This window comes from Macaca nemestrina, chromosome 14 (assembly GCF_043159975.1).
Source record: "Macaca nemestrina isolate mMacNem1 chromosome 14, mMacNem.hap1, whole genome shotgun sequence".
NCBI lineage: Eukaryota > Metazoa > Chordata > Mammalia > Primates > Cercopithecidae > Macaca > Macaca nemestrina.
In genome coordinates, this window is record NC_092138.1 from 82,590,891 (window position 1) to 82,617,058 (window position 26,168).

Here is a 26,168-nt window from a genome sequence, read left to right on the forward strand (position 1 = left end):
TGAAACCCTGTCTCTACTAAAAACACAAAAATTAGTTGGGCGTCGTGGCATGCACCGTAGTCCCAGCTACCCGGGAAGGTGGGACAGGAGAATTGCTTGAACTCGGGGAGGCAGAGGTTGCCATGAGCCTAGATCATGCCACTGCACTCCAGCCTGGGCAACAGACCGAGACTCCATCTCAGAAAAAAAAAAGGGAAAAAGATAAAACACACGCTAATTAATTGTAATATGGCATTGACGATGAGATGCATTTCCATTTCAGAGAAATTAAAATTTATTAGTGTTTTTTTGAAGTGTGCTTTAGAATTAACTACAACAGTAAATTTTTGTTTGGAATGTTATTTCAATATCAGGATTCTATTCTGGTTTTTTTGTTTGTTTGTTTGTTTGTTTGTTTTTTTACAGGGTCTCACTGTCACCCAGGCTGGAGTCAAGTGGCACGATCACAGCTCACTGCATCCGCCACTTCCTAGGAACAGGTGATCCTACCACCTCAGCCTTCCCAGTAGCTGGGACTACAGGTGCCATCACCATACCTGGCTAATTGTTTTGCTTTGGTTTTTTGTTTTTTTTTTTTTTTTTTTTGTAGAGACAGAGTTTCGTCATGTTGCCCAGGCTGATCTCCCAAACTCCTGGCTTCAAGCAATCCTCCTGTCTGGGCCTCCCAAACTGGTGGGATTACAGGCATGAGCCACTGCGCCTGGCCCTCAATCCTGCTATTTTTATCAACCAGAAACTCTTAACAGCGGGAATTTGATTTTGAAGCATTGTTCTTTCCCACTGATTCTACACCAGTGGAACCAAGGATGTTAACCGAGGAATGGTTCGGACATTAACTCTTCTAGTTGTAGTTTGTCATTTATTTGCAGATTGAGGTAGATCATTCAGTCACTATTAACTATCATAAACAGCAATAATAAACAACTTTTCTGTCTTTTTTTTTTTTTTTTTTTTTTGAGACGGAATCCCGCTCTGTTACCCAGGCTGGTGTGCAGCGGCGCAATCTCGGCTGACTGCAACCTCCGCCCCTCCAGGTTTAAGCAATTCTCTGCCTCAGCCTCCGGAGTAGCTGGGATTACAGGCGCCCGCCACCACACCCGGCTAATTTTTTGTAATTTTAGTAGAGACAGGCTTTCACCATCTTGGCCAGGCCGGTCTTGAACTCCTGACCTCGTGATCCACCTGCCTCGGCCCCAAAGTGTTGGCATTACAGGCGCGAGCCACCGCACCCGGCCACAGCTTCTTTTCAAAATTGAATTCAATTCTGAAATCTCTCAAGGGAGGTCGTGGATTATTTAAAAGGAAATTACTTGAAACAATAAACATAAAACAATGTAGAAATAGCATAAACTCATCTAGATTGAAGAAACAGAAACATGGAGTACTAGCATCTTCTTGGAATTACTTAAAATTAGGACAAATAGTTACCCTACTACCCAAGTGGCATTTCTTTCCATTTTAGAGCTGTGCTGTCCACATATACAATCAAAATTTTCTAGTAGTTAGCCACAGTTAAAGTCTTTAAAAAGAGAAATTAACTTAATAATTTATCTAATTTAATGTAATATGTCCAAAATATTATCTTTTCAACATGCAATCAATATAAAATTTACTAACGAGATGGTCTTCCACATCTGGTGTACTGTTTACACTGTATTCCACAGAGTGGCGAGCTGCCTTTCCAACCCTCACTTAGCCACATGTGGCTACCGTATTGGACAGCAGTCTTAGGGGATTTCAGAATCAACTGATTCTTTAATTCTGAGTTTGAGATTTTCTTTTTATAATACACACGGTCGCTAAGGCGCTTAGAGATCTGCGAGGCGCATGGAGATTATTTCACTCTCAGGTCCCTTTTGATCCAAGATCTCACAGCACTAAAAGCAGTAAGAGGGAAGGCAATGGGCAACCCTTGCGCCCAGGAAGGTGGCCTGGAGGAGGGCCTGGTTCCTCCGAGCAGTGCCCGGCGGGGAGGCTGCAGACGCGGCATTGGAAGTGGGATTTCGAGACAAGCTCCGGCAGCTGCCCGGAACCCGCGTCTTTTTCTGGGGCACCCGGGAACAGCAGGGCCGGACGGAGGGAGAGCAGCCTCCGGGCCATGCACAGGGTCCCGAGCCGCCACCGCCGCCAAGGGAGCTCGGCCCAGGGCTACACCGCTTCCCGCCTAGGCGGGCGGCAGCCGGAGCCAAGAGCCGGAGGAAGCCCGGCCGGCGTCCAGCGGACAGCAGGACACTATCTCCCCGGCGCGCTCTCGCCGGCGCCGCAGCGGGCGCGCGGGCGGCAGGGTGGGCGTGGAGCGGCGGGGGCACCGCCCCTGGGAGAGGCGGGCGCCGCGGTTCCGGGGGCGGGACGCGCCGAGGAGTGGGGCGCGAGCCGCCGGTTTTGATTAGTGCGCGGAGCTGCGGCGGCGGAGCCAGGCAGCGGAGCTGCTCGGCCGGGAGCCCAGCGGCGAGACGGAGAGGTGGCGGAGGTGCCGGCGCGCAGGGTCTGGCCGGCCGCAGCGAGGGTCGGGAGAGGCGAGCCGGGGCGTGGGGCCGCAGTTGCCCCGACCAGAGCCGGGAGACCGCAGCACCCGCAGCCACCCGCGAGCGCGCCGAAGACAGCGCGCGGGCGAGAGCGCGCGGGCGGGGGCGCGCAGGCCCTGCCCGCCCCTTCCGTCCCCACCCCCCTCCGCCCCTTCCTCTCCCCACCTTCTTCTCGCCTCCCGCGCCCCCGCACCGGGCGCCCATCCTGTCCTCCTCCTGCGGGAGGGTTGTCCGTGTTGGCGGCCGCAGCGGGCCGGGCCGGGCCGGCGGGCCGGGGGATGGCGCTGCTGGACCTGGCCCTGGAGGGAATGGCCGTCTTCGGGTTCGTCCTCTTCTTGGTGCTGTGGCTGATGCATTTCATGGCCATCATCTACACGTGAGTGAGGGACCGCAGGAGGGGCTCGGGGCGGGGGTCCGGGCCTCGGGGACAGGCGAGAATGGGAAATGTTTGTGCTTTGAAGGGGACTGGGCTCGGGCGGGGGTGGAGAAAGCTGATCCTCAGGCTGTTCCCCCCCGTTCCCTCGCCCCTCGGACCGGCAGTGGCGGTGGTCTTTGAGAGGGAAAAGTGTTGGGCGAGGGAAGGGTTTGCTGGGTTGCCGGTGACTGCCCAGCCAGGCGAAAGGAGACTGCTCTTACATGTCAGGCTGAATGAAGGTGGTGGATCGGTTTGGTTGTGCTGGGGATTCGTGTAATTTTTCATCTGGGCCGAGATGTATGGTGTATTGTTTTTTTCTTCCGACCTGGGCCACGTTTCTGTTAGGGTGGTGATTGTGTCCACTTTTCTGGGAGCTGCTCACAGCTCTCTGGACACCTCCCTGTGGATTTTCTTCTTCCTGGAAGAGCTCTGTGCGCTTAGATAGGTGTGAAGCACCTGTCCACCCTGAAAAATGTCCACCAAACCTGCGAGCTGGCATGATAGCTTTGAGTCCTGTAGCTTGTACATATCAGCGTGGTTTTCTTTCCTTTTTTCAATTCCTCGTCTTACTGTCTTACGTAGATTTGTACTCACCCCCCGCCCGCCACATCTTTTCATTTTTGTTTAACAAATACTTCTTGAGGCCTACTAGATACCATTCACTATTCTTGGCCAGGGGACACGGTGGTGAGCAGGACACAATTCCTGTCCTCATGGGGCTTACATTCTAGAAGGAAGAAGCAGATAAAATCTGAATAAGGTTATGAGATTGTGATGAAGCATGTAAGTGAAATAGAACTGGGTGAAGGCATGAATAGAGACATGGGGTATGTGGCTAGTTTGGTATATCCACTGTTTAAGGTGAAGTCTGCCTCTGTAAAGAAATGAAAAAATTATATAGAGCACATTACTGATATCGATTCACTTGGATTTTTAGTCTGGGTGAGAAAAAGAACAATTGTATATAGTAATCGTTACCATGAACTAGAATAGAGTGTATGTTAGTGGAAGAGCCTTTAAGAAATTAGTTACTTTTAGTTGTTTTTGTTTTTGTTTTTTCCTTTTTACTGCGGAAGAAGTGTGCCTTTGCTTTTGGAAACACTGTATTTTATTAGTACAGTGTGGCATTTCCTGGTACTAAGAAAGATGCTGCTGGTACAAGTTATACTGATATTTCTTTGAAAGTGAAAGAAAACATGCCACTTGGATATTGTTGACTTTAGTTTTTGGAGTTTGTGAGCTTAGTCACTGAGCACATTCTGGAATTCATTTAAAATATGTGAGTTCTTTTCCTTTAAAAAAATTGTTACTTTTTACAGTCATAAAAATAAAAAATGCTTACCGTGTAAGGAATTTATGCAATAGATAGGGATGGAGAAAAATAAAGCATGCACACACCAAAAGTACATTACCTTGTCAACCTTTTGTGACTGTCCTTCCAATTTGTGTGTGTGTGTGTGTGAGAGAGAGCAAAGGATGGAGGGGAAGGGGGAAGAGAGAAAAGGGCTATATTATGATTATTGTTCTGTAACCTGCTTTAAAGTTCATCTGTTTAATAAATGTTTATTGAAAAGCCGTTTTGTGCAAGGCACTGTTCTAGTTGCTGGAAGAATGAAGAGCAAACATCCAAGGCCCCTGTTCACATGGAACTATCCTGTAAAATGTCATTACCATTTTTTTCATGTCAATATCTGTATGATCTCTACATCATTTGTAATGGATGCATGATATTTTAGTTTACCAGGTACTGAAATTTATTATTATTGATGGATGTGTAGGTTGTTTCCAATTTATCTAGATTACAAACAACACTGTGATGAATTTGTATGCATACATCTTTGAGAGATGATCTCCTTAGTTATATTTCCGAAAGAGGAATTATTGGGCCAGAAGTGGTGCACATTTTAAACTTTGATACATATTGGCCCCATAGAAATGTTATATATATTCACAGTCCTGGTAACATTGTATGATAGCCCCGTTTTGCCTTACAAACACTAAGTAGCAGGCATTTCACTGTTTTTATTTTCATTCCTTTAAAGTTACATTGAGCACTTTTAAAATACGTTTATATGCTAGTTACATTTAGATGTAAATTACATACTCATAATCCTGCCTGTGATGCAATCTGTTGCTGAATTCATCTTTGTGATATAAAGGTTGTTTTTCTGTTATCTGTCATATGTAGCATTCTTTTCCCCAATCTGTTATTTGTCTTTTAACTTTGTACATATATTTGACATGGAGAAAAGTGTTTGCGCATGTGTGTTTTAGGTAGATAGGTCTTTCTGTTTCTTTTTTTTTTTTTTTTTTTTTTTTTGAGACGGAGTCTCGCTCTGTCGCCCAGGCTGGAGTGCAGTGGCCGGATCTCCGCTCACTGCAAGCTCCGCCTCCCGGGTTCACGCCATTCTCCTGCCTCAGCCTCCCGAATAGCTGGGACTACAGGCGCCCGCCACCTCGCCCGGCTAGTTTTTTGTATTTTTTTTAGTAGAGATGGGGTTTCACCGTGTTAGCCAGGATGGTCTTGATCTCCTGACCTCGTGATCCGCCCGTCTCGGCCTCCCAAAGTGCTGGGATTACAGGCTTGAGCCACCGCACCTGGCCTGTCTTTCTGTTTCTTTTACGTTTTCTAACTTACAATTTTTATATCTTCCTTATTCCTCCAAATTACTATATATGTTAGTCTCCGCTTCCTCTTAGTATTTTTATTTTTTCTTAATTTTTTCACATATTACCCTTAATTCACCCAGTATTTTACTTCGTTTTATGAGAGCTAGAGCCCTAATTATAGTTCCTTCTAAGTATTTAGAGACTTGTCCAAAATTACTTATCAAATGATTATTTGATTATTCCACTGTTTCGAAATATTTTTATTATAGACTAAATTCTGCTTTTTACTTGGGTATGTTTCAGAGCTTCCATTGCCCTTTCTTAACCTATTTTAGATGGCAGATGTTTTTAGGATTTCTGCCTACAGTGTTAAAGGTAACATTCAGATTAGAGACATTTCATATTCAAGAGTCTTATTGTTGAGATTGAAGATTTCCTAAAAGTAACTAAAGATTATAGCCTTGGCAAGTTGAATAGCCTTTATGGGTTATTTTTCTTAATTATTTTTTATTTCTTTGTGAGCGCTAGTGTGGCTTGATAGCTTGGGGCCTGAGGCGAAATTGTGTAAAAGTCTAGAACTGGTGGTCGTCTTTCCCTTTTAGCCCTTGGGAGCCATGTTGCTGCATGATGAAATGATCTGAGCAGAAACCTTGCTTCATGCTCTCTCCCCTATCCCATCCACCTCAGATTATTATTATTTCCCTGTGTACATAAGGTCCTAATGTTTAGCATCAGGCTTTATCTTTCTACTGGAGGTGCTAGGCTAGTGTGGAAATAATTTGTGTGTCCTTAAATATTAGCTACCCTCAAGTAAAACAGAGGTCCTTTTACCTGGAGAGGTGTGTGTGTGTGTGTGTGTGTGTGTGTGTGTGTGTGTGTGTTTCTTTGAGACAGGATCTTGCTCTTTTGCTCAGGCTGAAGTACAATGGCACGATCTTGGCTCACTGCAGCCACCACAGCCCAGGCTGAAATGATTCTGCTGCCTCAGCCTCCTAAGTAGCTGTCAAGTAGCTGGGACTACAGGCATACCTGGCTAATTTTTGTGCTTTTTGTAGATATGGGGTTCCACCATGCTGCCCAGGCTGGTCTTGAACTCCTGGACTTAAGTGATCTACCTGTCTTGGCTCCCAAAGTACTGGGATTACAGGTGTGAGCCATCGTGTCTGGCCCCCTGGAGATTTTTTAAGATTTTTAAAGTTAATTCTGTTTTCTGCAAACATATTTCCTTTATTTTGTTTATTATTATTTTTTTGAGACAGTCTTCTCTGTTGCCCAGGCTGGAGTGCAGTGACTTGATCACAGTTCACTGCAGCCTCCACATCCCAGGTTCGAGCAATTCTCCCACCTCAGCCTCCCAAGTAACTGGGACTACAGGTGCATGCCATCACACCCGGCTACTTTTTGTTACCCAGGCTGGTCTCAAACTCCTGGGCTCAAGTGATCCCCCCACCTCTGCCTTCTGAAGTTCTGGGATTACGGGCGTGAGCCACTGCAGCCAGCCCAAATATGCTGTTTCTAATGTACAGCAACTTCAATACCCAATGCATAGTTTTTGAATGGAATTTGCATACTCATTGTGTCAGGATAACTGCGATAAATGACCTGTCAAAAACTGGTTGTGTTTTTAATGTAAATATTAGCATTTGGGATATTATTTTTAGTTAGTATGATCTTTGCCTTAAATTCATGAATACTTGGTGTTCTGAGCCTTAGTGGAATGTAAATTGAGAACGTCTTTTTTGGGTTTAGTCCTGAGGATGCCCTTGGACTGTGGTCAAACGTTCATCAGTCAGGATCATTGCTACAGGGCTACTTTCAGGGAAATGACTAAGGCAGTTCAGCAGTTGCCCGTTTAACCTGAGCTTGGGAAGACACAGAATTAGACTATAGTGTGATAGCTTTAAAGAGCAAAGTGAGGGGCAGTGAGGGAAGGGAGAGCATCAGGAAGAATAGTTTTTTTTTTGTTTTTTTTTTTTTGTTTTTGTTTTTTTTTGAGACGGAAGTCTCGCTCTGTCGCCCAGGCTGGAGTGCAGTGGCCGGATCTCAGCTCACTGCAAGCTCCGCCTCCCGGGTTCACGCCATTCTCCTGCCTCAGCCTCCCAAGTAGCTGGGACTACAGGCGCCCGCCACCTCGCCCGGCTAGTTTTTTGTAGTTTTAGTAGAGACGGCGTTTCACTGTGTTCACCAGGATGGTCTCGATCTCCTGACCTCGTGATCCACCCGTCTCGGCCTCCCAAAGTGCTGGGATTACAGGCTTGAGCCACCGCGCCCGGCCAGGAAGAATAGTTAATAGATACTGGGCTTAATACCTAGGTGATGGGATGACCTGTGCAGCAAACCACCATGGCACATGTTTACCTGTGTTAACAAACCTGCACATCCTGCGCATGTACCCTGAACTTAAAAGTTGAAGAAAAGAAAAAGAGCAACGTGGAAATAGTAAGATTTTAATATTCAGTGATGGTTCTATTGATTCATTATCCCTCCCTTTCTCTCTGACATTAATTAGTTCAGTACATCTTCATATCTACCCTAGATATTGAAACTATGTCTACTCACTGGTATCTCTGTCTGCAGCCTTGTGCCCCTTCAATTTTATATTTCTTATTGTAGCCTTTATCCTTCTGGATTACTAATCTTGGATCACAGTAGCTTAAAATCTTACCATGATTCCTCATTGCCTGCAGGTTACAGTTCAAACTCCTTAATGAGACAAGCACAGCTCTGTAGGAGCTGGGCCATCCCTGCGTTCCTGTTTCTTCAGCAACGTTGTGTTACTGGCATTTCCCCAAACGTGCAATGTGCTTTCTTTGGAATTGTCTTTCTTTTTTCTTTCTCTTCCTTCTTTCCTTCCTTTTTTCTTGTTTGATTAACTCCTACTCATTCAGGTCATTTTGGACTTTAGTTCCTTGTTGGGTTAGGTGCCCTTCATGACACCCAGCCATCTCCTATTTGTTTTCTATGGTGGTGGAATCTTTTACATTCTGTAGTGTGGTAAGCCCATTGTCCAGTGGGCAGAATTTGTTTTCCTGTAGAGATAACTCACTATTGGTTATTTTGCCTTCTGTGAGAGAATTTGTGTTAGCAAAGTTAAGCTTGCACAAGAAGGTGTGCTTTACTTATTACATTACTTACATGCATTACTTATTGCTTATGAAGCCCATTTTGAAGCAATACCATTTTTGAAATACGTGCTATATGTAGTAAATTGGTCATGACATACTGATTATAAACAGACAGTAATACAGTCATGAGTGATAACATAACAAAGGTCATTAGTCACTGGAAATTGCTGGCATGGACTATGTGAAGTTAGGGACCTGCTGATATAGCAGTGAACCTAATTTTACACGAAATATTAACAAGCTCTGTGACATGGAGCAGGGAAGATAAATTCCTAGAGTCAGATAAATTGGTTCAGCAGAACCACACAGCGGAATTATAAAAACAACACATTCTGGGGCTGTTAAGCAGGGTGAACTTTTGCCCTTGTGGAATTCATAGTCTTCCTTAGAAACCTAGAGGGAAATTCTGTCTTTTTTCTTTTTTTTTTTGAGACAGAGTCTCATTCTGTCGCCCAGGCTGGAGTGCAGTAGTGTGGTCTCAGCTCACTGCAACCTCTGCCTTCTGGGTGCGAGTGATTCTTGTGCCTCAGCCTCCCAAGCAGCTGGGACTACAAGCACGCGCCACCACGCCCTGCTCATTTTTGTACTTTCAGTAGAGATGGAGTTTCATCATGTTGGCCAGTCTGGTCTCAAACTCCTGGCCTCAAGTGATTCCCCCGTCTCAGCCCCGCAAAGTGCTGGGATTATAGGCATGAGCCACTGTACCCAGCCGAGTGAAATTCTTGTGCCTCACTTCTGAAGAGCTGTATTAAGGTTACTGCAGAGGCTTCTTCCCGCCATCTGAAGAGGAAGGAGTCCACCCTCCTTGTTTAACCTTTACCTGCCTCCAGTAGGTTTCCCTGCATCCCGGGCTTTCCTCTTGCAAAAGCCAAATTTGACAACAAAACTGTAGAAGAAGTTATTTAAAAATGAGACAGGCCAGGCGCGGTGGCTCATGCCTGTAATCCCAGCACTTTGGGAGGCCAAGGCAGGTGGATCACCTGAGGTCAGCAGTTCAAGACTAGCCTGACCAATATGGCGAAACCCCATCTCTACTGAAAATACAAAAATTAGCCAGGTGTGGTGGCAGGTGCCTGTAATCCCAGCTACTCGGGAGGCAGAGATAGGAGAATCGCTTGAACCCTGGAGGCGGGAGTTGCAGTGAGCCAAGATCGTGCCACTGCACTCCAGCCTGGGTGACAGAGCGAGACTCTGCCTCAGGGAAAAAAAAAAGTTCCCACCTTGACTTTTTTTCTTTTCCTTTTGAGACAGGGTCTCTCTCTGTTACCCAGGCTGGAGTGCAGTAGTGCGATCATGTTTCACTACAGCCTTGACCTGCCGGGCTCAAGCAATCCTCCTACTTCAGCCTCCTGGGTAGTTCGGACTACAGGCACATGCCAGCACGCCTGACTAATTTTTGTATTTTTTTTGTAGAGATGGGGTTCCACCATGTTGGCTAGGCTGGTCTAGAACTCCTGAGTTCAAACAATCTGGCCACCTCGGCCTCCACAGGTGCTAGGATTATAGGCCTTTTCCATTCTTCAGTCACCTAGTCTTTCTAGACCTGTGATTGTCAACTTTGACTGCACTATGGAGTCACATCGAGAGCTTAAAAAAAAAGAAACGACTGCTGCCTGGGGCTCACCCCTACAGACAAGGTGAAATTGGTTCAGGCATCAGTATTTTCAAAACTCGCTAGGTGACATGGATGTGCAGCCTAGACTGAGAATGATTGCCACGGGCTGTCTGTCCACAGTTGTGTCCAGCACCTGCCACCTCTTGGCTTTATTTAATTCTCCATTTAGCCCAGAGCCCACAGTTCATCACTTCATTATCTTGCCTCTTGCCTCACCTCGTGTCAGTCTGCCCTGTTATCCTGAATCCATCCAATAATGATAGCTGCTCAACTTTGAAAATCCTACAGAGGGTAATCACACAGCCATGTGGACTAATACTACTACACATTGGTAGTCTCAGGGCTCAGCTAAACCTGCATGCAGTGCTGCCTGGCAGTGTTTTTTTTTTTTTTTTCTGTAGTTAGCTCTGATACCCATCACTTTAAAAAACCTCTTCTAAATCTTCATTCTACCGCGTTCTTGGTGGATGACCTTAGCTCCTACTTCATACTGTGGATCCCATCATGCTTAAATTACTTTTTTCCTTTTATCTCTTTGCCCTTCGGCTAGCTCTTCTTGAATTTTTAAAGAATTTCAAGTAGTCTTTAAAAAATTGAACTAGAGGCTGGGCGTGTTGGCTCACGCCTGTAATCCCAGCACTTTGGGAGGCCGAGTCAGGTGGATCACCTGAGGTCAGGTGTTTGAGACCAGCCTGGCTAACATGGGGAAACACTGTCTCTACTAAAAATACAAAAAATTAGCCAGGCGTGGTGGTACTCGCCTGTAATCCCAGCTACTCCGGAGGCTGAGGCAGGAGAATTGCTTGAATCTGGGAGGCGGAGGTTGCAGTGAGCCAAGGTTGTGCCATTGCACTCCAGCCTGGGCAACAAGAGCAAAACTTCATCTGGGTGGGGGGGAGTTTCGACTAGAAAGCCAGGGCGGGGAGGATCGCCTGAGGCCAGGAGTTCAAGACCAGCCTGAGCAATATAATAAGACCCCATTGCCACAGAAAAAATTTTTAAAAATTAGCCAGAGGCGGTGGTATGCAGTGAGCTATGACTGCTACTGCACTCCAACCTGGGTGACAGAGCAAGATTGTATCTCAAAAAAAACTAGAAAAATTTAAAGTAGAAGCCCTCTGTTCCACTCTTTGGCCCTTTCACTCAGTGGCAGGTTTCAGTAGAAACTAGTGTTTGTTTACTGTTATCACATCTCAGCTGCCATTCATTTACTTTTTAACCCATTTTTAGCTCTCTACCGTTATCCTCCATGAACTGCCCCAATTCTTGCCAAAAGTGCTCAGAGATAGCAGTAAGTACATATGTAATCTACCGAACATTTCCATTCTTATCTTGGTCTCTCCAGCAGCATTCAGTGTTACTCTTTCTTGAACCCTTTGAGAAAGAAAACAGCTTGGCCAGATAAACCCTTCTGTCATTTTACTTGCACCCTGGCTGTCTTTCTGGTTCTTTGATCCCCACTTTTAGTTTTCTTCATGCATCACTCTTTTTTTTTTTGTTTTTGTTTTTGTTTTTGTTTTAGAGGGAGTTTCGATCTTGTCGTCCAGGCTGGAGTGCAGTGGCACAATCTTGGCTCACTGCAACCTCTGCCTCCCAGGTTCGAGTGATTCTCCTTCCTCAGCCTCCCAAGTAGCTGGAATTACAGGCGCACCACCATGCCCGGCTAATTTTTGTATTTTTAGTAGAGACGGGGGTTTCACCATATTGATCAGGCTGGTCTCGAACTCCTGACCTCAGGTGATCCACCCGCCTCAGCTTCCCAAAGTGCTGGGATTACAGGCATGAGCCACTGTGCCTGGCCTCTCCTTCATGCATTACTGATTCAATAATATTATATTCCTTGGCCATCTTCTGAGAATGCTGTGCCTCGGAGAGCTTGTGTATTTACCTTACAGTGGATGGCTTCTATATTTTTATCTCTAGGCTAACCTTACTTGCTGAGCTCTCTGTATCTGTTTACTTATTTACTCTTCATTTATTCACAATTATTTTTAAAAATTGAGAACATACTATGTATTGTTGCTTAGCTGGGCTCTGGAGAATTTATATTCTACTGTAGTGTTTCTCCAAGTGTAGGTTACTGCCAACCTTTATCATTTGGGATGCTTGTGAAAAATGGAGATTCCTAGTCTCTTCATCTGGTTCATTCACTTGTGATCTCTACCTGTGGGCGTTATTTATACCGAAAGTTGCAAACCTGTGGTCTCCTAGATGAGACATCACCACTTGATGTCTTAAGAGTAACTTAAAGTTCGTACGTTCAAAAGTTCATTACTCTCTCCCATCTCTCATTGTGCCTAGATTTTATGAATGGCACCATTAGTTACCATAACCTGACCCAGATATACCCCTCATTCTCCCTCATTCCCCCTCCACCAACACCCTCATCAGTTGTTGGCTAAGCTCCTTGATTGTGAGTTCTCACCTTCTCTTGACTTTGCTTCTTTCGCTTGTTTCTTTTGTGTGTATGTTTTGTTTTGTTTGAGACAGTCTTGCTCTGTTGCCCAGGCTGGAGTTCAGTGGTGCAGACTCGGCTCACCACAACCTCCGCCTCCTGGGTTCAAGCGAGTCTCCTGCCTCAGCCTCCCGATTAGCTGGGATTACAGGTGTGTACCACCATGCCTGGCTAATTTTTGTATTTTTAGTAGAGACGGAGTTTCACCACGTTGGCCAGGCTGGTCTTGAACTCCCAACCTCAGGTAATCTACCCGCCTCAGCCTCCCATGAGCCACTTACAGGCATGAGCCACTGCACCCAGCCTTTCACTTGTTTCTTATACCTTTCTGGTTTGTGTGTCTCTCTCTTTCTTTTGGACCTTTGTAATATTTTTCCCTTGCCTTCCATCTCCCCTGCCTGTACTTTATTCTCTTAACTTCTATAAATACAAAAATGATCCTGGTTGCTTCCTTTTAGTCTTTCATGGTTATTTCTTGCCTAGAGGATGAGCTCCAGGCCTTTTCAGCCTTGTCTGTGAAGTCACGAAGAATTTATAGCGGAGATGAGTCTTAAAGCAGTGCTGCTTAAGCTTGAGTGTGCCTGTGAATCACCTACAGATCTTACTGAACTGAAGATTCAGTTTCAGTAGTTTTGAGGGGTGAGGCCTGAAATTCCGAAGCTCTGAAAAACTCCCAGGTGTTGCCAATGCTGCTGGTCCACGAGCCACACTTGGGAGTGTGAAAGTCTGGAAAGACTGCCTCCTAGAAATAGTTGGATGCTTCCATCTCTCTTCTCTCAAAGTGTTCTAAACATACTTTGACGATAGTCTGTATCACACTGCATTTGCAGCGTCCTGTACAGACTTTACTTCTGAATGAGAGGTGGCCTGTGTACATGTGAGAACCACCTCTCCTATTAACACATGGAAATGCTATAATGATTAGACACTTATACACCCAGAGCCTGAAAATATGAAAGGAAAATCTGCATATTCCAGAAACAAGAGGGAATGCAAAGTAGTGGGTTGGTCTTGTCTGCTAATTTGAATCCCGGGGAGGTTTCAATTTACTGATATTTCTTCTCGTTATTGGTCGTATTTTCCTCATTCTTCGCATGGCTAGAAATTTTTTAATAGATGCCAGACATTTTGAATTTCACCGTGTTGGGTGCTGGATGTTTTTGTTTTTCTGGACTCTTGACTGAGTTCTTCAATTTCTTTTCTTTTTTTTCTTTTTTTTTGAGATGGAGTCTTGCTCTATTGCCCAGGCTAGAGTGCAGTGGCACGATCTTGGCTCACTGCAACCTCCGCCTCCCAGATTCAAGTGAGTGTCCTGTGCAGCCTCCTGAGTAGCTGGGATTACAGGCACACGAGACCACACCTGGCTAATTATTTTTTGTATTTTTAGAAGAGACGGGGTTTCACCGTGTTGGCCAGGCTGGTCTCGAACTCCTGACCCCACATTATCTTCCCGCTTTGGCCTCCCAAAGTGCTGGGATTACAGGCATGAGCCACTGCCCGGCCTACCTTATTTTCTGTGTCATAGGAATCACTCTCTTCCTTTGCTTGATGTCCAATATCTTCAAAACTGTTGTCTCCTGTATTTTTTTCTGATTTTTTGGTTGTTTCAGGTGGGAGAGAGTAAATCCAGTTAGTGTTTCTTCATCTTGTCCAAAAGTTGAAGGCTTGGTGGGTGGTGGGAAGAGTAGGGTTTTTAGTATTAGTGTGAGGACAGAGTCAGTGCTGCACACTAGTTGTAATAACTTCAAACTGTAAACAACCCAAACATCCATCCACAGAAAGTAGATAAAGTGTGGTATATTAGTAAAACTATCCAGTAACAAGAGTGAGTACATGATAGCTAAATGTAACAACATGGGTGAATCTCACAAACATAACGCAACCCAGAGAGGCCAGACAGAAAAGATACATCCTATGGGATTCCATTTATATAAAAATTTAAAGCCAGCAAAACTAGTCTGTACTGTTAGAAGTCAGGACAGGGAGTACCCTTGAGGGGAGTGTAGTACATGGAAGGAGACCTGAGGGGACTTCTGGGGTTCTACTAATACCGTTTTTTGATCTGGGTACTGGTTACATGGCAGTTTCACTTTGAGAAAATTCTTTGAGCTGTGTACTTACATGTGACTTCATCATATGTACATTATGTATCAATAAAAAGTACCCCCTCACACCACTTCCCCAACAAAAAGGTCAAGGCTGCAAGCCAAATGCATTACAGGAAGGTAAGAACTGGATTCCCAGTATAGAACCTGGAAAGCAAGTCGTCTGCCCTAGGCTGAGGGTGGAAATGGACACCCATGAGAAAGCTTGTGCAACGTGTAGGAATCATAGGCTCAAGTTCATACTGTCTAGGAAATGCAGAAACCCTGATCTGAGACACTAAAAGAAAAACTGGTTGGAAACCAGTAAAACTTGTAAGACCCTGTCTGAGCCACTTATAATCCTGCCCCACTTTAAGGTCTCCACCATTGAGGCCTTTTTGAAACACTAGGCAATTGATCACAGTGCCCTCCGCCCCCGCCCCCCATCACCCATGCCGGAGTGTAGTGGCACGATCTTGGCTCACTGCAACCTCTGCCTCCTGGGTTCAAGTCATTCTTGTGCCTCAGCTTCCCGAGTAGCTAGAATTATAGGTGTGTGCCACCACGCTCAGCTACTTTTTCTATTTTTAGTAGAGATGGGGTTTTGCCGTGTTGGACAAGCTGGTCTTGAACTCCTGACCTCAAGTGATCCACCTGCCTCGTCTTCCCAAAGTGTTAGAATTACAGGCGTGAGCCACTGCACCAGCCCCAAGGCTACTTCTGACCTTGGAAACTTCGTTATTTTGAAAAAAAAAAAAAAACCACTGGGATTTAAAAAATTATTTTGAAAAAGAAATCACTGGGGTTTTATAAAAATTTTTGAAAAAAATCTCTGGGATTTTAGAGCTCTTTATTCTGTCATCCACATCTCAAACTCTTTCATGATTTCTATGTAGAAATCTGTAGATTGGCGTCCAACACACTGGTCATGCCCAAAGGCATTGTTTCCACGTGTGGAACGATGGTCCAGAGCAAAGCTTTGTTGACATGTTTATTAAGAGTTTTGTAAGGAGAAGATTTTCTGGGCATGTGCAACCCAACTTCCCCATTAAAGCCACAGCTCCTCAACAGCAGGGAATTCACCTGTTGCTTGTTGCATCTTTAGTGCATATGATAATGACTAGTGTACATTCGGGGCTCTAAAGATGTTGTTCAGTAAGTGACTGCGAAGTAGTCATGGAGTACCACTGTGTGCCAAGCATGGTGCTACAGGTGTTTTGTTCATTTGGTGACCTAATGGATATTCTTTTATTGTTTTGACAAACATTTCAAGTAATTTGTACCACGTGGCCTCGTTGGTTGCATTATGTAAGTTGAAACAGTATTCTGCGAGGTAGGATCTTGTACCCTAGGGGGTACACGACAAACTGATCCGTTGGGTTTTGGAAAGAAAATATTAGAGAGAGACAGGGACAGAGGGGAGGCACAAATATGTTTTTTTAAAGGTCCTGTGATATAGTCTGGCTTATTTTGAGTAGAAATGTCAGACACAGTACTTAACAATTCTCTTCATCCATAAACCTCTGTGGCTGTTGGGAGAGTCAGAATGAGTCTATGATAAAATACTGCATTCTCAACACGAAAAGTTCTTCAAAGGAGAAGGTGTATCTAATGGTATTTAAAGTAAAACATCTTGGGAGAAGGGAAAAATAGGATCTACTTTAAACTTTACCAAAATGTAATCACCTCTAGACTATTCAGTACAGTTTAGATGGTCTTCGTTGCTGCTGTTTTTAACCTAAAGCCTTGCCACAGGCACTGAGATTATTGGTGGGCCAGGTTTCTCTGTTATTTGGTCAGCAGTTAACCTGCATGTTTTTGGTAGTTTAATAGCACTTAAGGATCACACAGTGGGACCAACAGATAAAAATCACTGGGATTTTAGACCTTGTTCTGTCGTCCACATCTCTAAACTTTTTCATCATTTCTGTGTCTTTGCCTGTCCCCCTCTCTGGGCTGCATTCTAGGTAGCTTCTTCTAATCTAGATTCCAATTCTTTTGTAAGCTGTGAGTATGCAGGATTCTGTATTACTTGTCTTTTGAATTTCTGATGTCAGTGATCATAACTGTCATTTCTAGAACTTGTGTGGTTCTTTTCATATTATTTGTGGTCATATATGATGATTTCCCTCATTTCCTTCTCTTCTCTTGGGTTTTGTTCAGGTACAGGGAGGTTGCATTCTTGGCCCAGACCCACGTGGTTAGGTGTTCTCCAAGAAGACTTTTTTCTTTTTTGTTTTTGTTTTTGTTTTAGATAGAGTCTTTCTCTGTCACCCACGCTGAAGTGCAGTGGCGCGATCTCGGTTCATTGCAGCCTCCGCCTCCCAGGTTCAAGGGATTCTCATGCCTCAGCCTTCTGAGTAGCTGGGACCACAGGTGCACACCACCATGCCTGGCCATATTTTGTCTTTTTTAGTAGAGACGGAGTTTCACCATGTTGACCAGGCTGGTCTCGAACTCCTGACCTCAAGTGATCCACCTGCCTCCACCTTTGAAAGTGCTGGGATTGCAGGCATGAGCCACTGCGCCTGGCCAAGACTTTTTTCTTTTGTTCTATTTCACTGAGGACTTAATCCAAGATAGACAGCATCTGCATCTTCCCTGTATGGATCAGGATTTTTCTGCTTGCCTTTCAGGAAGTCCAGATTTACACAAGGCTCTCAGAACAGTTGTACTGTCAGTATTATCTCAGGCTTCTCTCCATCTCCAGGTCACCAGGGACCAGTGGATGGTCAGGAGGCAAGCATGGACTCCAGCACTCACTCGCTGAGAGATTTTTTTCTCCTTTCTGACCTTAGAGACTCTTCTCTTTATTTTCCTAACGGTTCAATTATGTATTGTAAAACATGCTTTTACTACACTTGTATTAAAAAGGAAGAGAGAAAAGTTTATATCTATGAATATGTACATATATAACTCATGTATACCATAAATATGGGTATGTATTTTGACTTGTATATGCATTTTTAAAACCTCTGGAAGGACAAGAAACTAGTAATGCTAGGGAAGCAGTAATGGAAACAGGCAGATGAGGGGGTAGTGGTGGCAGATTTCTTTTATCAGACCCTCTTAATATTTTTAGTGATTTGAGCCATATCAGTATATTACCAGTTCAGGGGCTGAACGTGGTGGCTCATGCCTGTAATCCCAGCACTTTAAGAAGCCAAGACAGGAGGATTCTTTGAGCCCAGGAGTTCAAGACCAGCCTGGGCAATATAGTGAGACCCCATCTCCATAAAAAAAAATTTAAAAATTAGCCTGGTTTGGTGGCGTGTACCTGTCATCCTAGCTACTGGGGAGGCTGAAGTGGCAGGATCGCTTGAGCCCGGGAGATGTAGATAATTATACCACTGCATGCCAGCTTGAGCAACAGAGCAAGACCCCGTCTCTCTCATATATATATATATATATATATATATCTCCTTTTCAATCAATTAATTGTGTAATATAAACTTTTTCCCCAGCAGTCTAGATGTTCTTTACCCGGTAGGTTTCAGGCATCTAGTCTGCTATTTTGTTAGAAATAGAATAGTGATTACTTTTGTGGTTATATGCATTTTAGATCATGGTTTTGCCCATCTGGTCCTCTAGATGAACTCTGTAGATCAATATTTTCCAAACTATCTATGGCAAAGCAGTTGTTCTTTAAAATTTTTCCAATCTGGCTGGGTGTAGTGGCTCACATCTGTAATCCCAGCACTTTGGGAGGCTGAGGCGGGCAGATCACATAGGATCAGGAGCTCGAGACCAACCTGGCCAACATGGTGAAACCCTGTCTCTACTGAAAATACAAAAAGTTAGCTGGACATGGTGGTACATACCTGGAATCTCAGCTACTCGGGAGGCTGAGGCAGGGGAATCACTTGAACCCGGGAGGTGAAGGTTGCAGTAGCTGAGATCGCACCACTGCGCTTCAGCCTGGATGGCAGAGCAAAACTCTGTCTTTTAAAAAAAAAAAAAAATTTCCAATCTGCCATGAGCCAGTACTTTGGTAACTACAATAAAAATAAATTGCTGATCACATGCTTGATGTCATGGCAATGTTAAATTGCTATACAAGTTTCTAAAAGGTTTCACTCAATTGTTTCTCACTTGCAAACCAGTAAAAAGCAACTACTGGATCAGACCACACTTTGAGTAGCACTGCGATAGATGGTGCTCCAGTGTTTTGTTTTTTTGTTTTTTGTTTTTTTTTTTATTTCAACTTTTATTAAACCAAATCCAGTAACTTTTGCAATGCCTTACTAGAGGGTTGCCTCACAACTGAACCTTCATTTCTGGCGGGGAAGAAACCATGGCTTCAGGCACATGACTGAAGTTTGGCCATGTTCCATCATTAATGTTCCAACATCACCAGGGACACAAAGCTCAGCATGAGGACTTCTACCCAAATCTCCCTACGACAGGTACTTCTTCAACTCTTCCACCACCTCTTGAGGCTCAGGGAATTTGAGTTTGCGTGGGGGCCCCTTCTTAATCCCAGTCCAGAGCTCCGCACTGCGCCGTCCGGGCGCAGCAGCGTCACCTCGAAGCTGCCCCTCCGGGGCTTGGTCGGGTTCACCTTTACTGGAAGCTCTGGGGCCTCCAGGCGCAGCGCCTGACTCAGGGCCGCGGCGTTCCGCCCATAGACGCGTCAGCTCGTGCAATGCTCGATAACAACGGTTGCCTCCTCCATTCCGTCCCCCCTGTTCGCCAGCTTCTCTTGCTTCTCGGCTGCGGCGACCATCGCGGCCTCAGCCTTCCGCTTCCTACCGCGGGGAGCCATGGCGCCTAGAACCTGGCCGCGAATGCAGCAGGCCTGGTGGGTGGGGTGCAAAGACGCGACCACTGAGCTGGAAGTGGGCAGCGAAGACCGCAGCCCGGAAGCTACCCTCCTACAGCGGAAACCTCTCCCCAAGGAACGGAAAGCGTGGTCCGCAGCGCCCACGTGGCCTGGAGGCCTCCAGTGTTTTCTGTTACTTGGTGTATCAGAAATTGATTCCACCCTGTTCTAGAAATTTCTTGTTGATTTTTAAGTTTTTCCATTGTAAACCTGGTGTGTGTGGGCGTGCATTTGTTCATGTGTGTATGAAACTGTTTTTATGGCTTTATCTGAAACATTAGATATTTGCTACAGCACACACTTGCCTTAGTTAGAGACCAAAACCCATGGCTAACTGGTCTGGGTAGTGGTACTGGTGTCCCTCCAAAAGTCATTCCCAGTTTAATGGTGGATTTTATCAAATCGAGATGTGTTGATGCAAGTATTTTTTGATCATCTGAAAGTTCTCATTGGTTGATTTTCATAGTAAGTCAGAGCTGCCATCTGGCTGGCAGCAATTGTAGGGTACCATTGATGTCAGAGATGTTAAAATGTGGAAGAACATGTGTCTTAGAATATCTTGCAGATGGACCCATGATTGTTCTAGTGTCTAATTACTGTCGAATGCTTGGAGACTTGTTTATGAGAAGTACTCGTCATGTATTTATGAGAAGTAGGAGGAAGCCTTCAGTGGCTTCCTTTAGAAACCACCACTGTACTGAATGGCATCTTGTTGGGACAGCCTGATGTTAACTGGGGCATGTTGTCTGTTCTCCAGCATTGCTGCTTTCTTTTCTTTGAGACAGAGTCTCACTGTGTTGCCCATGCTGGAGTGCAGCGGCGCAATCTTGGCTCACTGCAACCTCCACCCCCTGGGTTCAAGCGATTCTTCTGCCTCAGCTTCCTGAGTAGCTGGGATGATAGGCACCCACCATCACGCCCAGCTATTTTTTTTTTTTTTTTTTTTTTTTAAGTAGAGATGGGGTTTCACTGTGTTGGCCAGACTGGTCTCGAACTCCTGACCTCAAGTGATCCACCCACCTTGGCCTCCCAAAGTGCTGGGATTACAGGCGTGAGCCACCGCACCTGGCGTTGCTTTTCTCATTAGGAGCCTTGCTGTGCTGCATCATCCTTGCAATGGACCAGCAGTGAGAATGTTGGCCATTTGGCCACTTATCTGTGAACTGGTGGCACTGGTATATCTTCCAGTGTCATTAATAGACATTTTTCTCATCATTTAGTTTTTTTTCTTTCTTTCAGTTTCCTTCTGTTCTACCCCTGCCATTCTGACCTTATTAATATTGGGAGTTCCAGTTGTCCCATTATCTTGCTTGCCGTGCACACTGCTTGATACTTCTTTTAACTGTATTATCTCCCTGCAAAGAAATTTATCAGAAAGTTCTGGTTATCCTTTCATAATTTTCTGCTGCAGACGGGGTTTTATTTTACCTGTTTTTATAGTTCTGTGGCCACTTCGATGGCAATTTAAGAGGAAGAGGAGTTAATCTTTGGGCTAACACTGCCATTCGTTTCTTCACCATGTATTTTATTGAAATGTCTGCACTGTACCTGGCGTAGTTCTGTGAGTACAGCAATAGTCAGAGAGTACATCATGGGTATTCAATCTTTTGGCTTCCCTGGGTCACACTGGAAGAAGAGTAATTGCCTTGGATCAAAAATAAAATACACTAACACTAACCATAGCTGATGAGCTTTCAAAAATCACAAAAATCTCACAATGTTTGAAGAAAGTTTATGAATTTGTGTTGGGCCACATTCAAAGTCATGCTTACCTGGTGCTACTTCCCTTCATGTTTAGATCTTCTTTTAGAAAGATGTCAACTTTTAAAAATCTTAACTTAGAATTTAGTGATTTATTGATAGCTTGTAAGTGCTTTGATTTGACACGAATGTATTCTATAGAAATAAATTTTGTATCATTTGCTTTTTAGCCGATTACACCTCAACAAGAAGGCAACTGACAAACAGCCTTATAGCAAGCTCCCAGGTGTCTCTCTTCTGAAACCACTGAAAGGAGTAGATCCTAACTTAATAAACAACCTGGAAACATTCTTTGAATTGGATTATCCCAAAGTAAGTACAGTGTTATGGTTTTTTGTTTTGTTTTGTTCCCCTCATGATGAACCTTTAGTGATTTTAATACTGTAAAAGGTGAAGGTATTAAAAATTCATGATGAGGTTGGCCTCATAAAATGTAAGCTTTAGTAGTAGTCATCACAGAACAGAAATGTAATGAGGAAGGGGTATAAATTCCCTTTCTAACCACCTGTATGTCCGTGTGAAGTAGAGATCCCTGAGTAAACCTGAAACTCAGACAATGTCAAGTGCCTGGTAGTTTGAAAATAAAAATTTTCTTCCATGAGAGTTGGATGTGAACAATAGGAAGAGGAGACAAGGAGAGGGAGAAAGCAATGTTAGTGGTCTGAAATGGGTTGCAGTATAGCTAGAACGCAACATGACTTCCTTGGAGAAACTGGCTTTGAGCCGAGAGTAGATTACAATTAGTGGTTAGGTAGGGTTTCATCCTACCTCATTTTTAATTTCCTTACTGTTCTGATTTTAATAGCTAATTGTATTGCTTATGCCATTTGTCTTTATAATCTGTATATCTATAAACTCAGTGTACTCCCTTAATTGGAGAACTTCCGGTTTTCTTGAGATGAAAGTATTTTTTTTTATCACTTTGCTTTAGTAGTCCACCTGTAGTTTCTTAGAAGAACTTAATATTCTTTGATTTTCGTACTTAGCTTTACAGCAGCTTTGTATTAAATTGCTTATTTGAGACACTGCTTTTGAAAGGGCATTTTAGTGGTAACAGATCAGTTGTGGGAAGAATGTGTCTTTAAGCTTCTACCCACTTGACTCTCAGTACGGTTTAATTTTCCCTTTGCAGTCTCTATTCACTTGCCTCAGTTTTTACCCTATTGCCTCAGTTTTTCCATAGCTATTTTTGCTACTGGGGAGTCATCCCTCTTAATTTTTTTGGACAGGGTAGCTCAAATAGTCAGAAGGAAGATGATATGCACACTACACTTCTCATGGTGACTGGTTTTCATGCTCTTATTTCTTTTCTTTTAGCCTTTATTTTTCTCGGTAGCACCAATGAAAAGAATAGAGAAGACACAGATGTGATAGCCTTAATGCAGCACTTATTAAGTAGGTGGACATGAGTATCATTCAGTTGTATTTTTAGTGTTTTTATCTTACTGCTTTGGAGTTTGGGAGTTTAGAAGCCAATTTTGGAGTATTGAAAGCTGTTTTGAAGCAAAAAAATTGTATGTTCTAGCTTGTGTTTATATGTTTAATAATTTTAGAAATTTGAATTAAATGTGTTAACGTCAATCAATTAAATACATAGTTTTTTAAAAAATAAGATATAATTGTATATACTTGTTTTTTCAGACTAAAAAATGTGAAACTTAGCCTTTTGTAATTCAGAAAGAAGGATATAAATAAAATTAATTGTAAAATAAGCTTTGCAGTGAGAAAACTGAAAGATTTTCAAGCTCTGTAAAAGTAAATGCAAAGGAGAATTAATGTTTATGAATGAAAGAAATTTTTTATTGATTATGAATGAATCTTAGAGCATAGCTTAGAGTCTTGTGCATTATCATTGTGAAGCTTAATCTCGCATTTCAGTTTTTAACTGTCCTCTTTCATTTTCCCCATTCAACCACTCTTAAAATTGGTTATGGAATTTTTATGTTGTGGTGCTTGTGAGACAATAGTCATGGGATTTAAATGCTTGAGGAAATTAGTGAGGGGTTTAGTTGTATAAATATATATATATATATTTTTAAGACAGTATCTTGCTTTGTCACCTAGGCTGAAGCGTAGTAGCACAGTCATGACTCACTGCAGCCTCGGCCTCCCAGGCTCAAGCAGTCCTCCCACCTCACCCTCCCTAGTAGCTGGGACTATGGGCATGTGCTACCACACCTGGCTAATTTTTGTATTTTTTGTAGAGGGTGTTGCCATGTTGCTGGGGTTGGTCTTGAACTCCTGGGCTCAAGCAATCTCCCCACCTCAGCCTCCTAAAGTGCTGGGATTACAAACGTGAGCCACCAGGTCGTACTGAAAGAATTTTTAAAAGTAGCCCCAGGGATATATGTATCCATTGATTATGAACATTTCTAATGACTCCATAACCGATTTATTGTGAACGAAGATTTTGGTCAGGCGTGGTGGCTTGTGCTTGTAATCCCAGCACTTTGGGAGGCTGAGGTGGGAGGATTGCTTGAGGCCAGGTGTTCAAGACCAGCCAGGGCAACCCCACCTTCAAAAAAAATAAAAATTAAAAAATTGAAATAAAAACATTTTTTGGAAATTACAGTTTAGAATGATCTCAAGAGCTCTTGTTTTCACTTAGAGTAGTAGTTCTTTTTCCATTTAGTTATATCATTTAAGTGGGTTGAGGAGAAAGCTATTTTGACATTCATTGTAAAATGAATAATAGTATCTGCAGATTATTTTATTCTTTGTTGGTACATAATTTTGTTTTCTAATTATAAAAGTATATTTAGCTGTATAAATAGAACATTTGGAAAGCAGAAAAGTGCAAAGTACCTGCAATCTAAGGGAAATGTTTGATCTCACAGCATTTTATTTACTTTGTAAAAACCAAATACAATGACAAATGTTCCACAGGAGACTAAAGTTAAACCACTGAAATCACGCATATCTGAGTGTGAACAGACAAGGCATTTGTGTCACCACGAAGTCAAGGAGACACAAAATAAACATTTACGTGACTGCCAGGTGCAGTGTCCTTTCATATTTGCATTTTGCCTGGTATGAACATCGTTTTACCAGAGTATGGAAATGTTTTCATTTTGGACATAACTTTCTCTTCTCGTATTCAGTTGGGACCATCAGAGGCCATTTGGGGGAAATAATAGAACATATGTTGGAGTTTTAAAATTTTATTTGATTTTGGACATGTGCAAGAAAATTTGCTACTACTGGTACTTGCTCTGAATTTCTAGGTTTCAATTTTTGTAAGACTATACTAGTTGCCCTGAAAGATCTCTGTGCTGTATACATCTTACAGATCTACTTTTGTACTGATACTCATTCCTTGGGAAGACATAAAAGAATGAAAAGGCGATGCAGTTCATTTTCCACAACATTGAACATTCATTTGTCACCAGCATAGAAAGGATTTGGGGAGAGATTAAGCAGTAGCAGGAATAGTCAGTAATCTGCATCTAAAGGGGCTTGATGGCTTTACTTCAGTACATTCTGGCCATGTGAAGAATACCTAAATTAACTATCAGAGTTATTAACAGAGTGAACCTATCATAACTATGATTTTTTTTTCTTTTTTGCAATTATAGAATTTATTTATTTATTTATTTTTCCTTTTGAAGCAGAGTCTTGCTCTGCCACCCAGGCTGGAGTACAGTGCCACAATCTTGGCTCACTGCAACCTCCACCTCCTGGGTTCAAGCGATTCTCCTGTGTCAGCCTCCCGAGTAGCTGGGATTACAGGCGCATGCCACTACCCCTGGCTAATTTTTGTATTTTTATTAGAGAGAGGATTTCATCGTGTTGGCCAGTCTGGTCTTGAATTCCTGACCTCAGTTAATCCACCCACCTCAGCCTCCTAAAGTGCTGGGATTGCAGGTGTGAGCCACCATGCCTGGCCTGATTTAACAATTTTAATACAGGGATTCTTAGCAAATAAAATATCTGATCAAATTGTGAAGACACAGAGCTGATAGCTGAAAAACGATTCCTGGTTAAAAGCTGATACTTTAGAAAATACTTGGAATGCTGCTTCCAATTTGGTGTAATTTCCAATATGAAAAACAAATGAATCTTACGTATTTGAGTCTGAACTTTTTTTTGGATAATATGAATATGAGTCTCTTTTATGCTCTGGCTAATCAGAAAGTATTTGTTTTTAATTAAAAATTGTGTTTAAGCACTGTAATCAATAAAAATTAAAACTTTTAACCTTGCATCTGAATAAAGGCAGACTGTACCTCCCTTACTTATGACCTCCCTACTTAACACTAGTATAACATTTTTCTTCCCATTGAGTATATATCTAGTACTATATTTTTACAAAGTTTTCTCTTGCTGGGGAAAATAAAAGCTAAGATTAGTTTTTTATTGTACTTTATGGAATTGTATTACTTATAAACATTTCCTTTCATCATATGCAGTCATACTTACAAAATAAGAATTAAAAAGGCATTAAAGGCTAGGCATAGTGGCTCATGCCTATAATACCAGCATGTTGGGAGGCTGAGGTGGGCAGATCACTTGAGTCCAAGCATTCAAGACCAGCTCGTCGTCTGTACTAAAAATACAAAAATTAGCCAGGTATGGTGGTGCACACCTGTAGTCCCAGCAGTTACTAGGGAGGCTGAGGTGGGAGGATTGCTTGAGCCTGGGAAGTTGAGGCTACAGTGAGCCAAGATCACACCACTGCACTCCAGCCTGGGTGACAGTGAAAGACATTGTCTCAAAAAAAAAAAGCATTAAAGAAACTATGCTATGTTTGGGAAAA

The 26,168-nt window shown here is 43.3% G+C and overlaps 1 protein-coding gene and 1 pseudogene across 1 annotated transcript in view; one reads left to right on the forward strand and one right to left on the reverse strand.

The window, feature by feature from the left end:
• Positions 1 to 2,387: 2,387 nt before the first annotated feature.
• LOC105481075 (UDP-glucose ceramide glucosyltransferase) overlaps positions 2,388 to 26,168 on the forward strand; it is a 39,388-nt gene continuing 15,607 nt past the window's right edge. The window contains exons 1-2 of the mRNA XM_011740364.2: positions 2,388 to 2,901; positions 21,583 to 21,724. Of these exons, the coding sequence (XP_011738666.2) occupies positions 2,804 to 2,901; positions 21,583 to 21,724 (240 nt within the window). The 5' untranslated portion in view covers positions 2,388 to 2,803. The remainder of the gene's footprint in view (positions 2,902 to 21,582; positions 21,725 to 26,168) is intronic.
• On the reverse strand, positions 19,010 to 19,750 carry LOC139358196 (selenoprotein H-like; annotated as a pseudogene).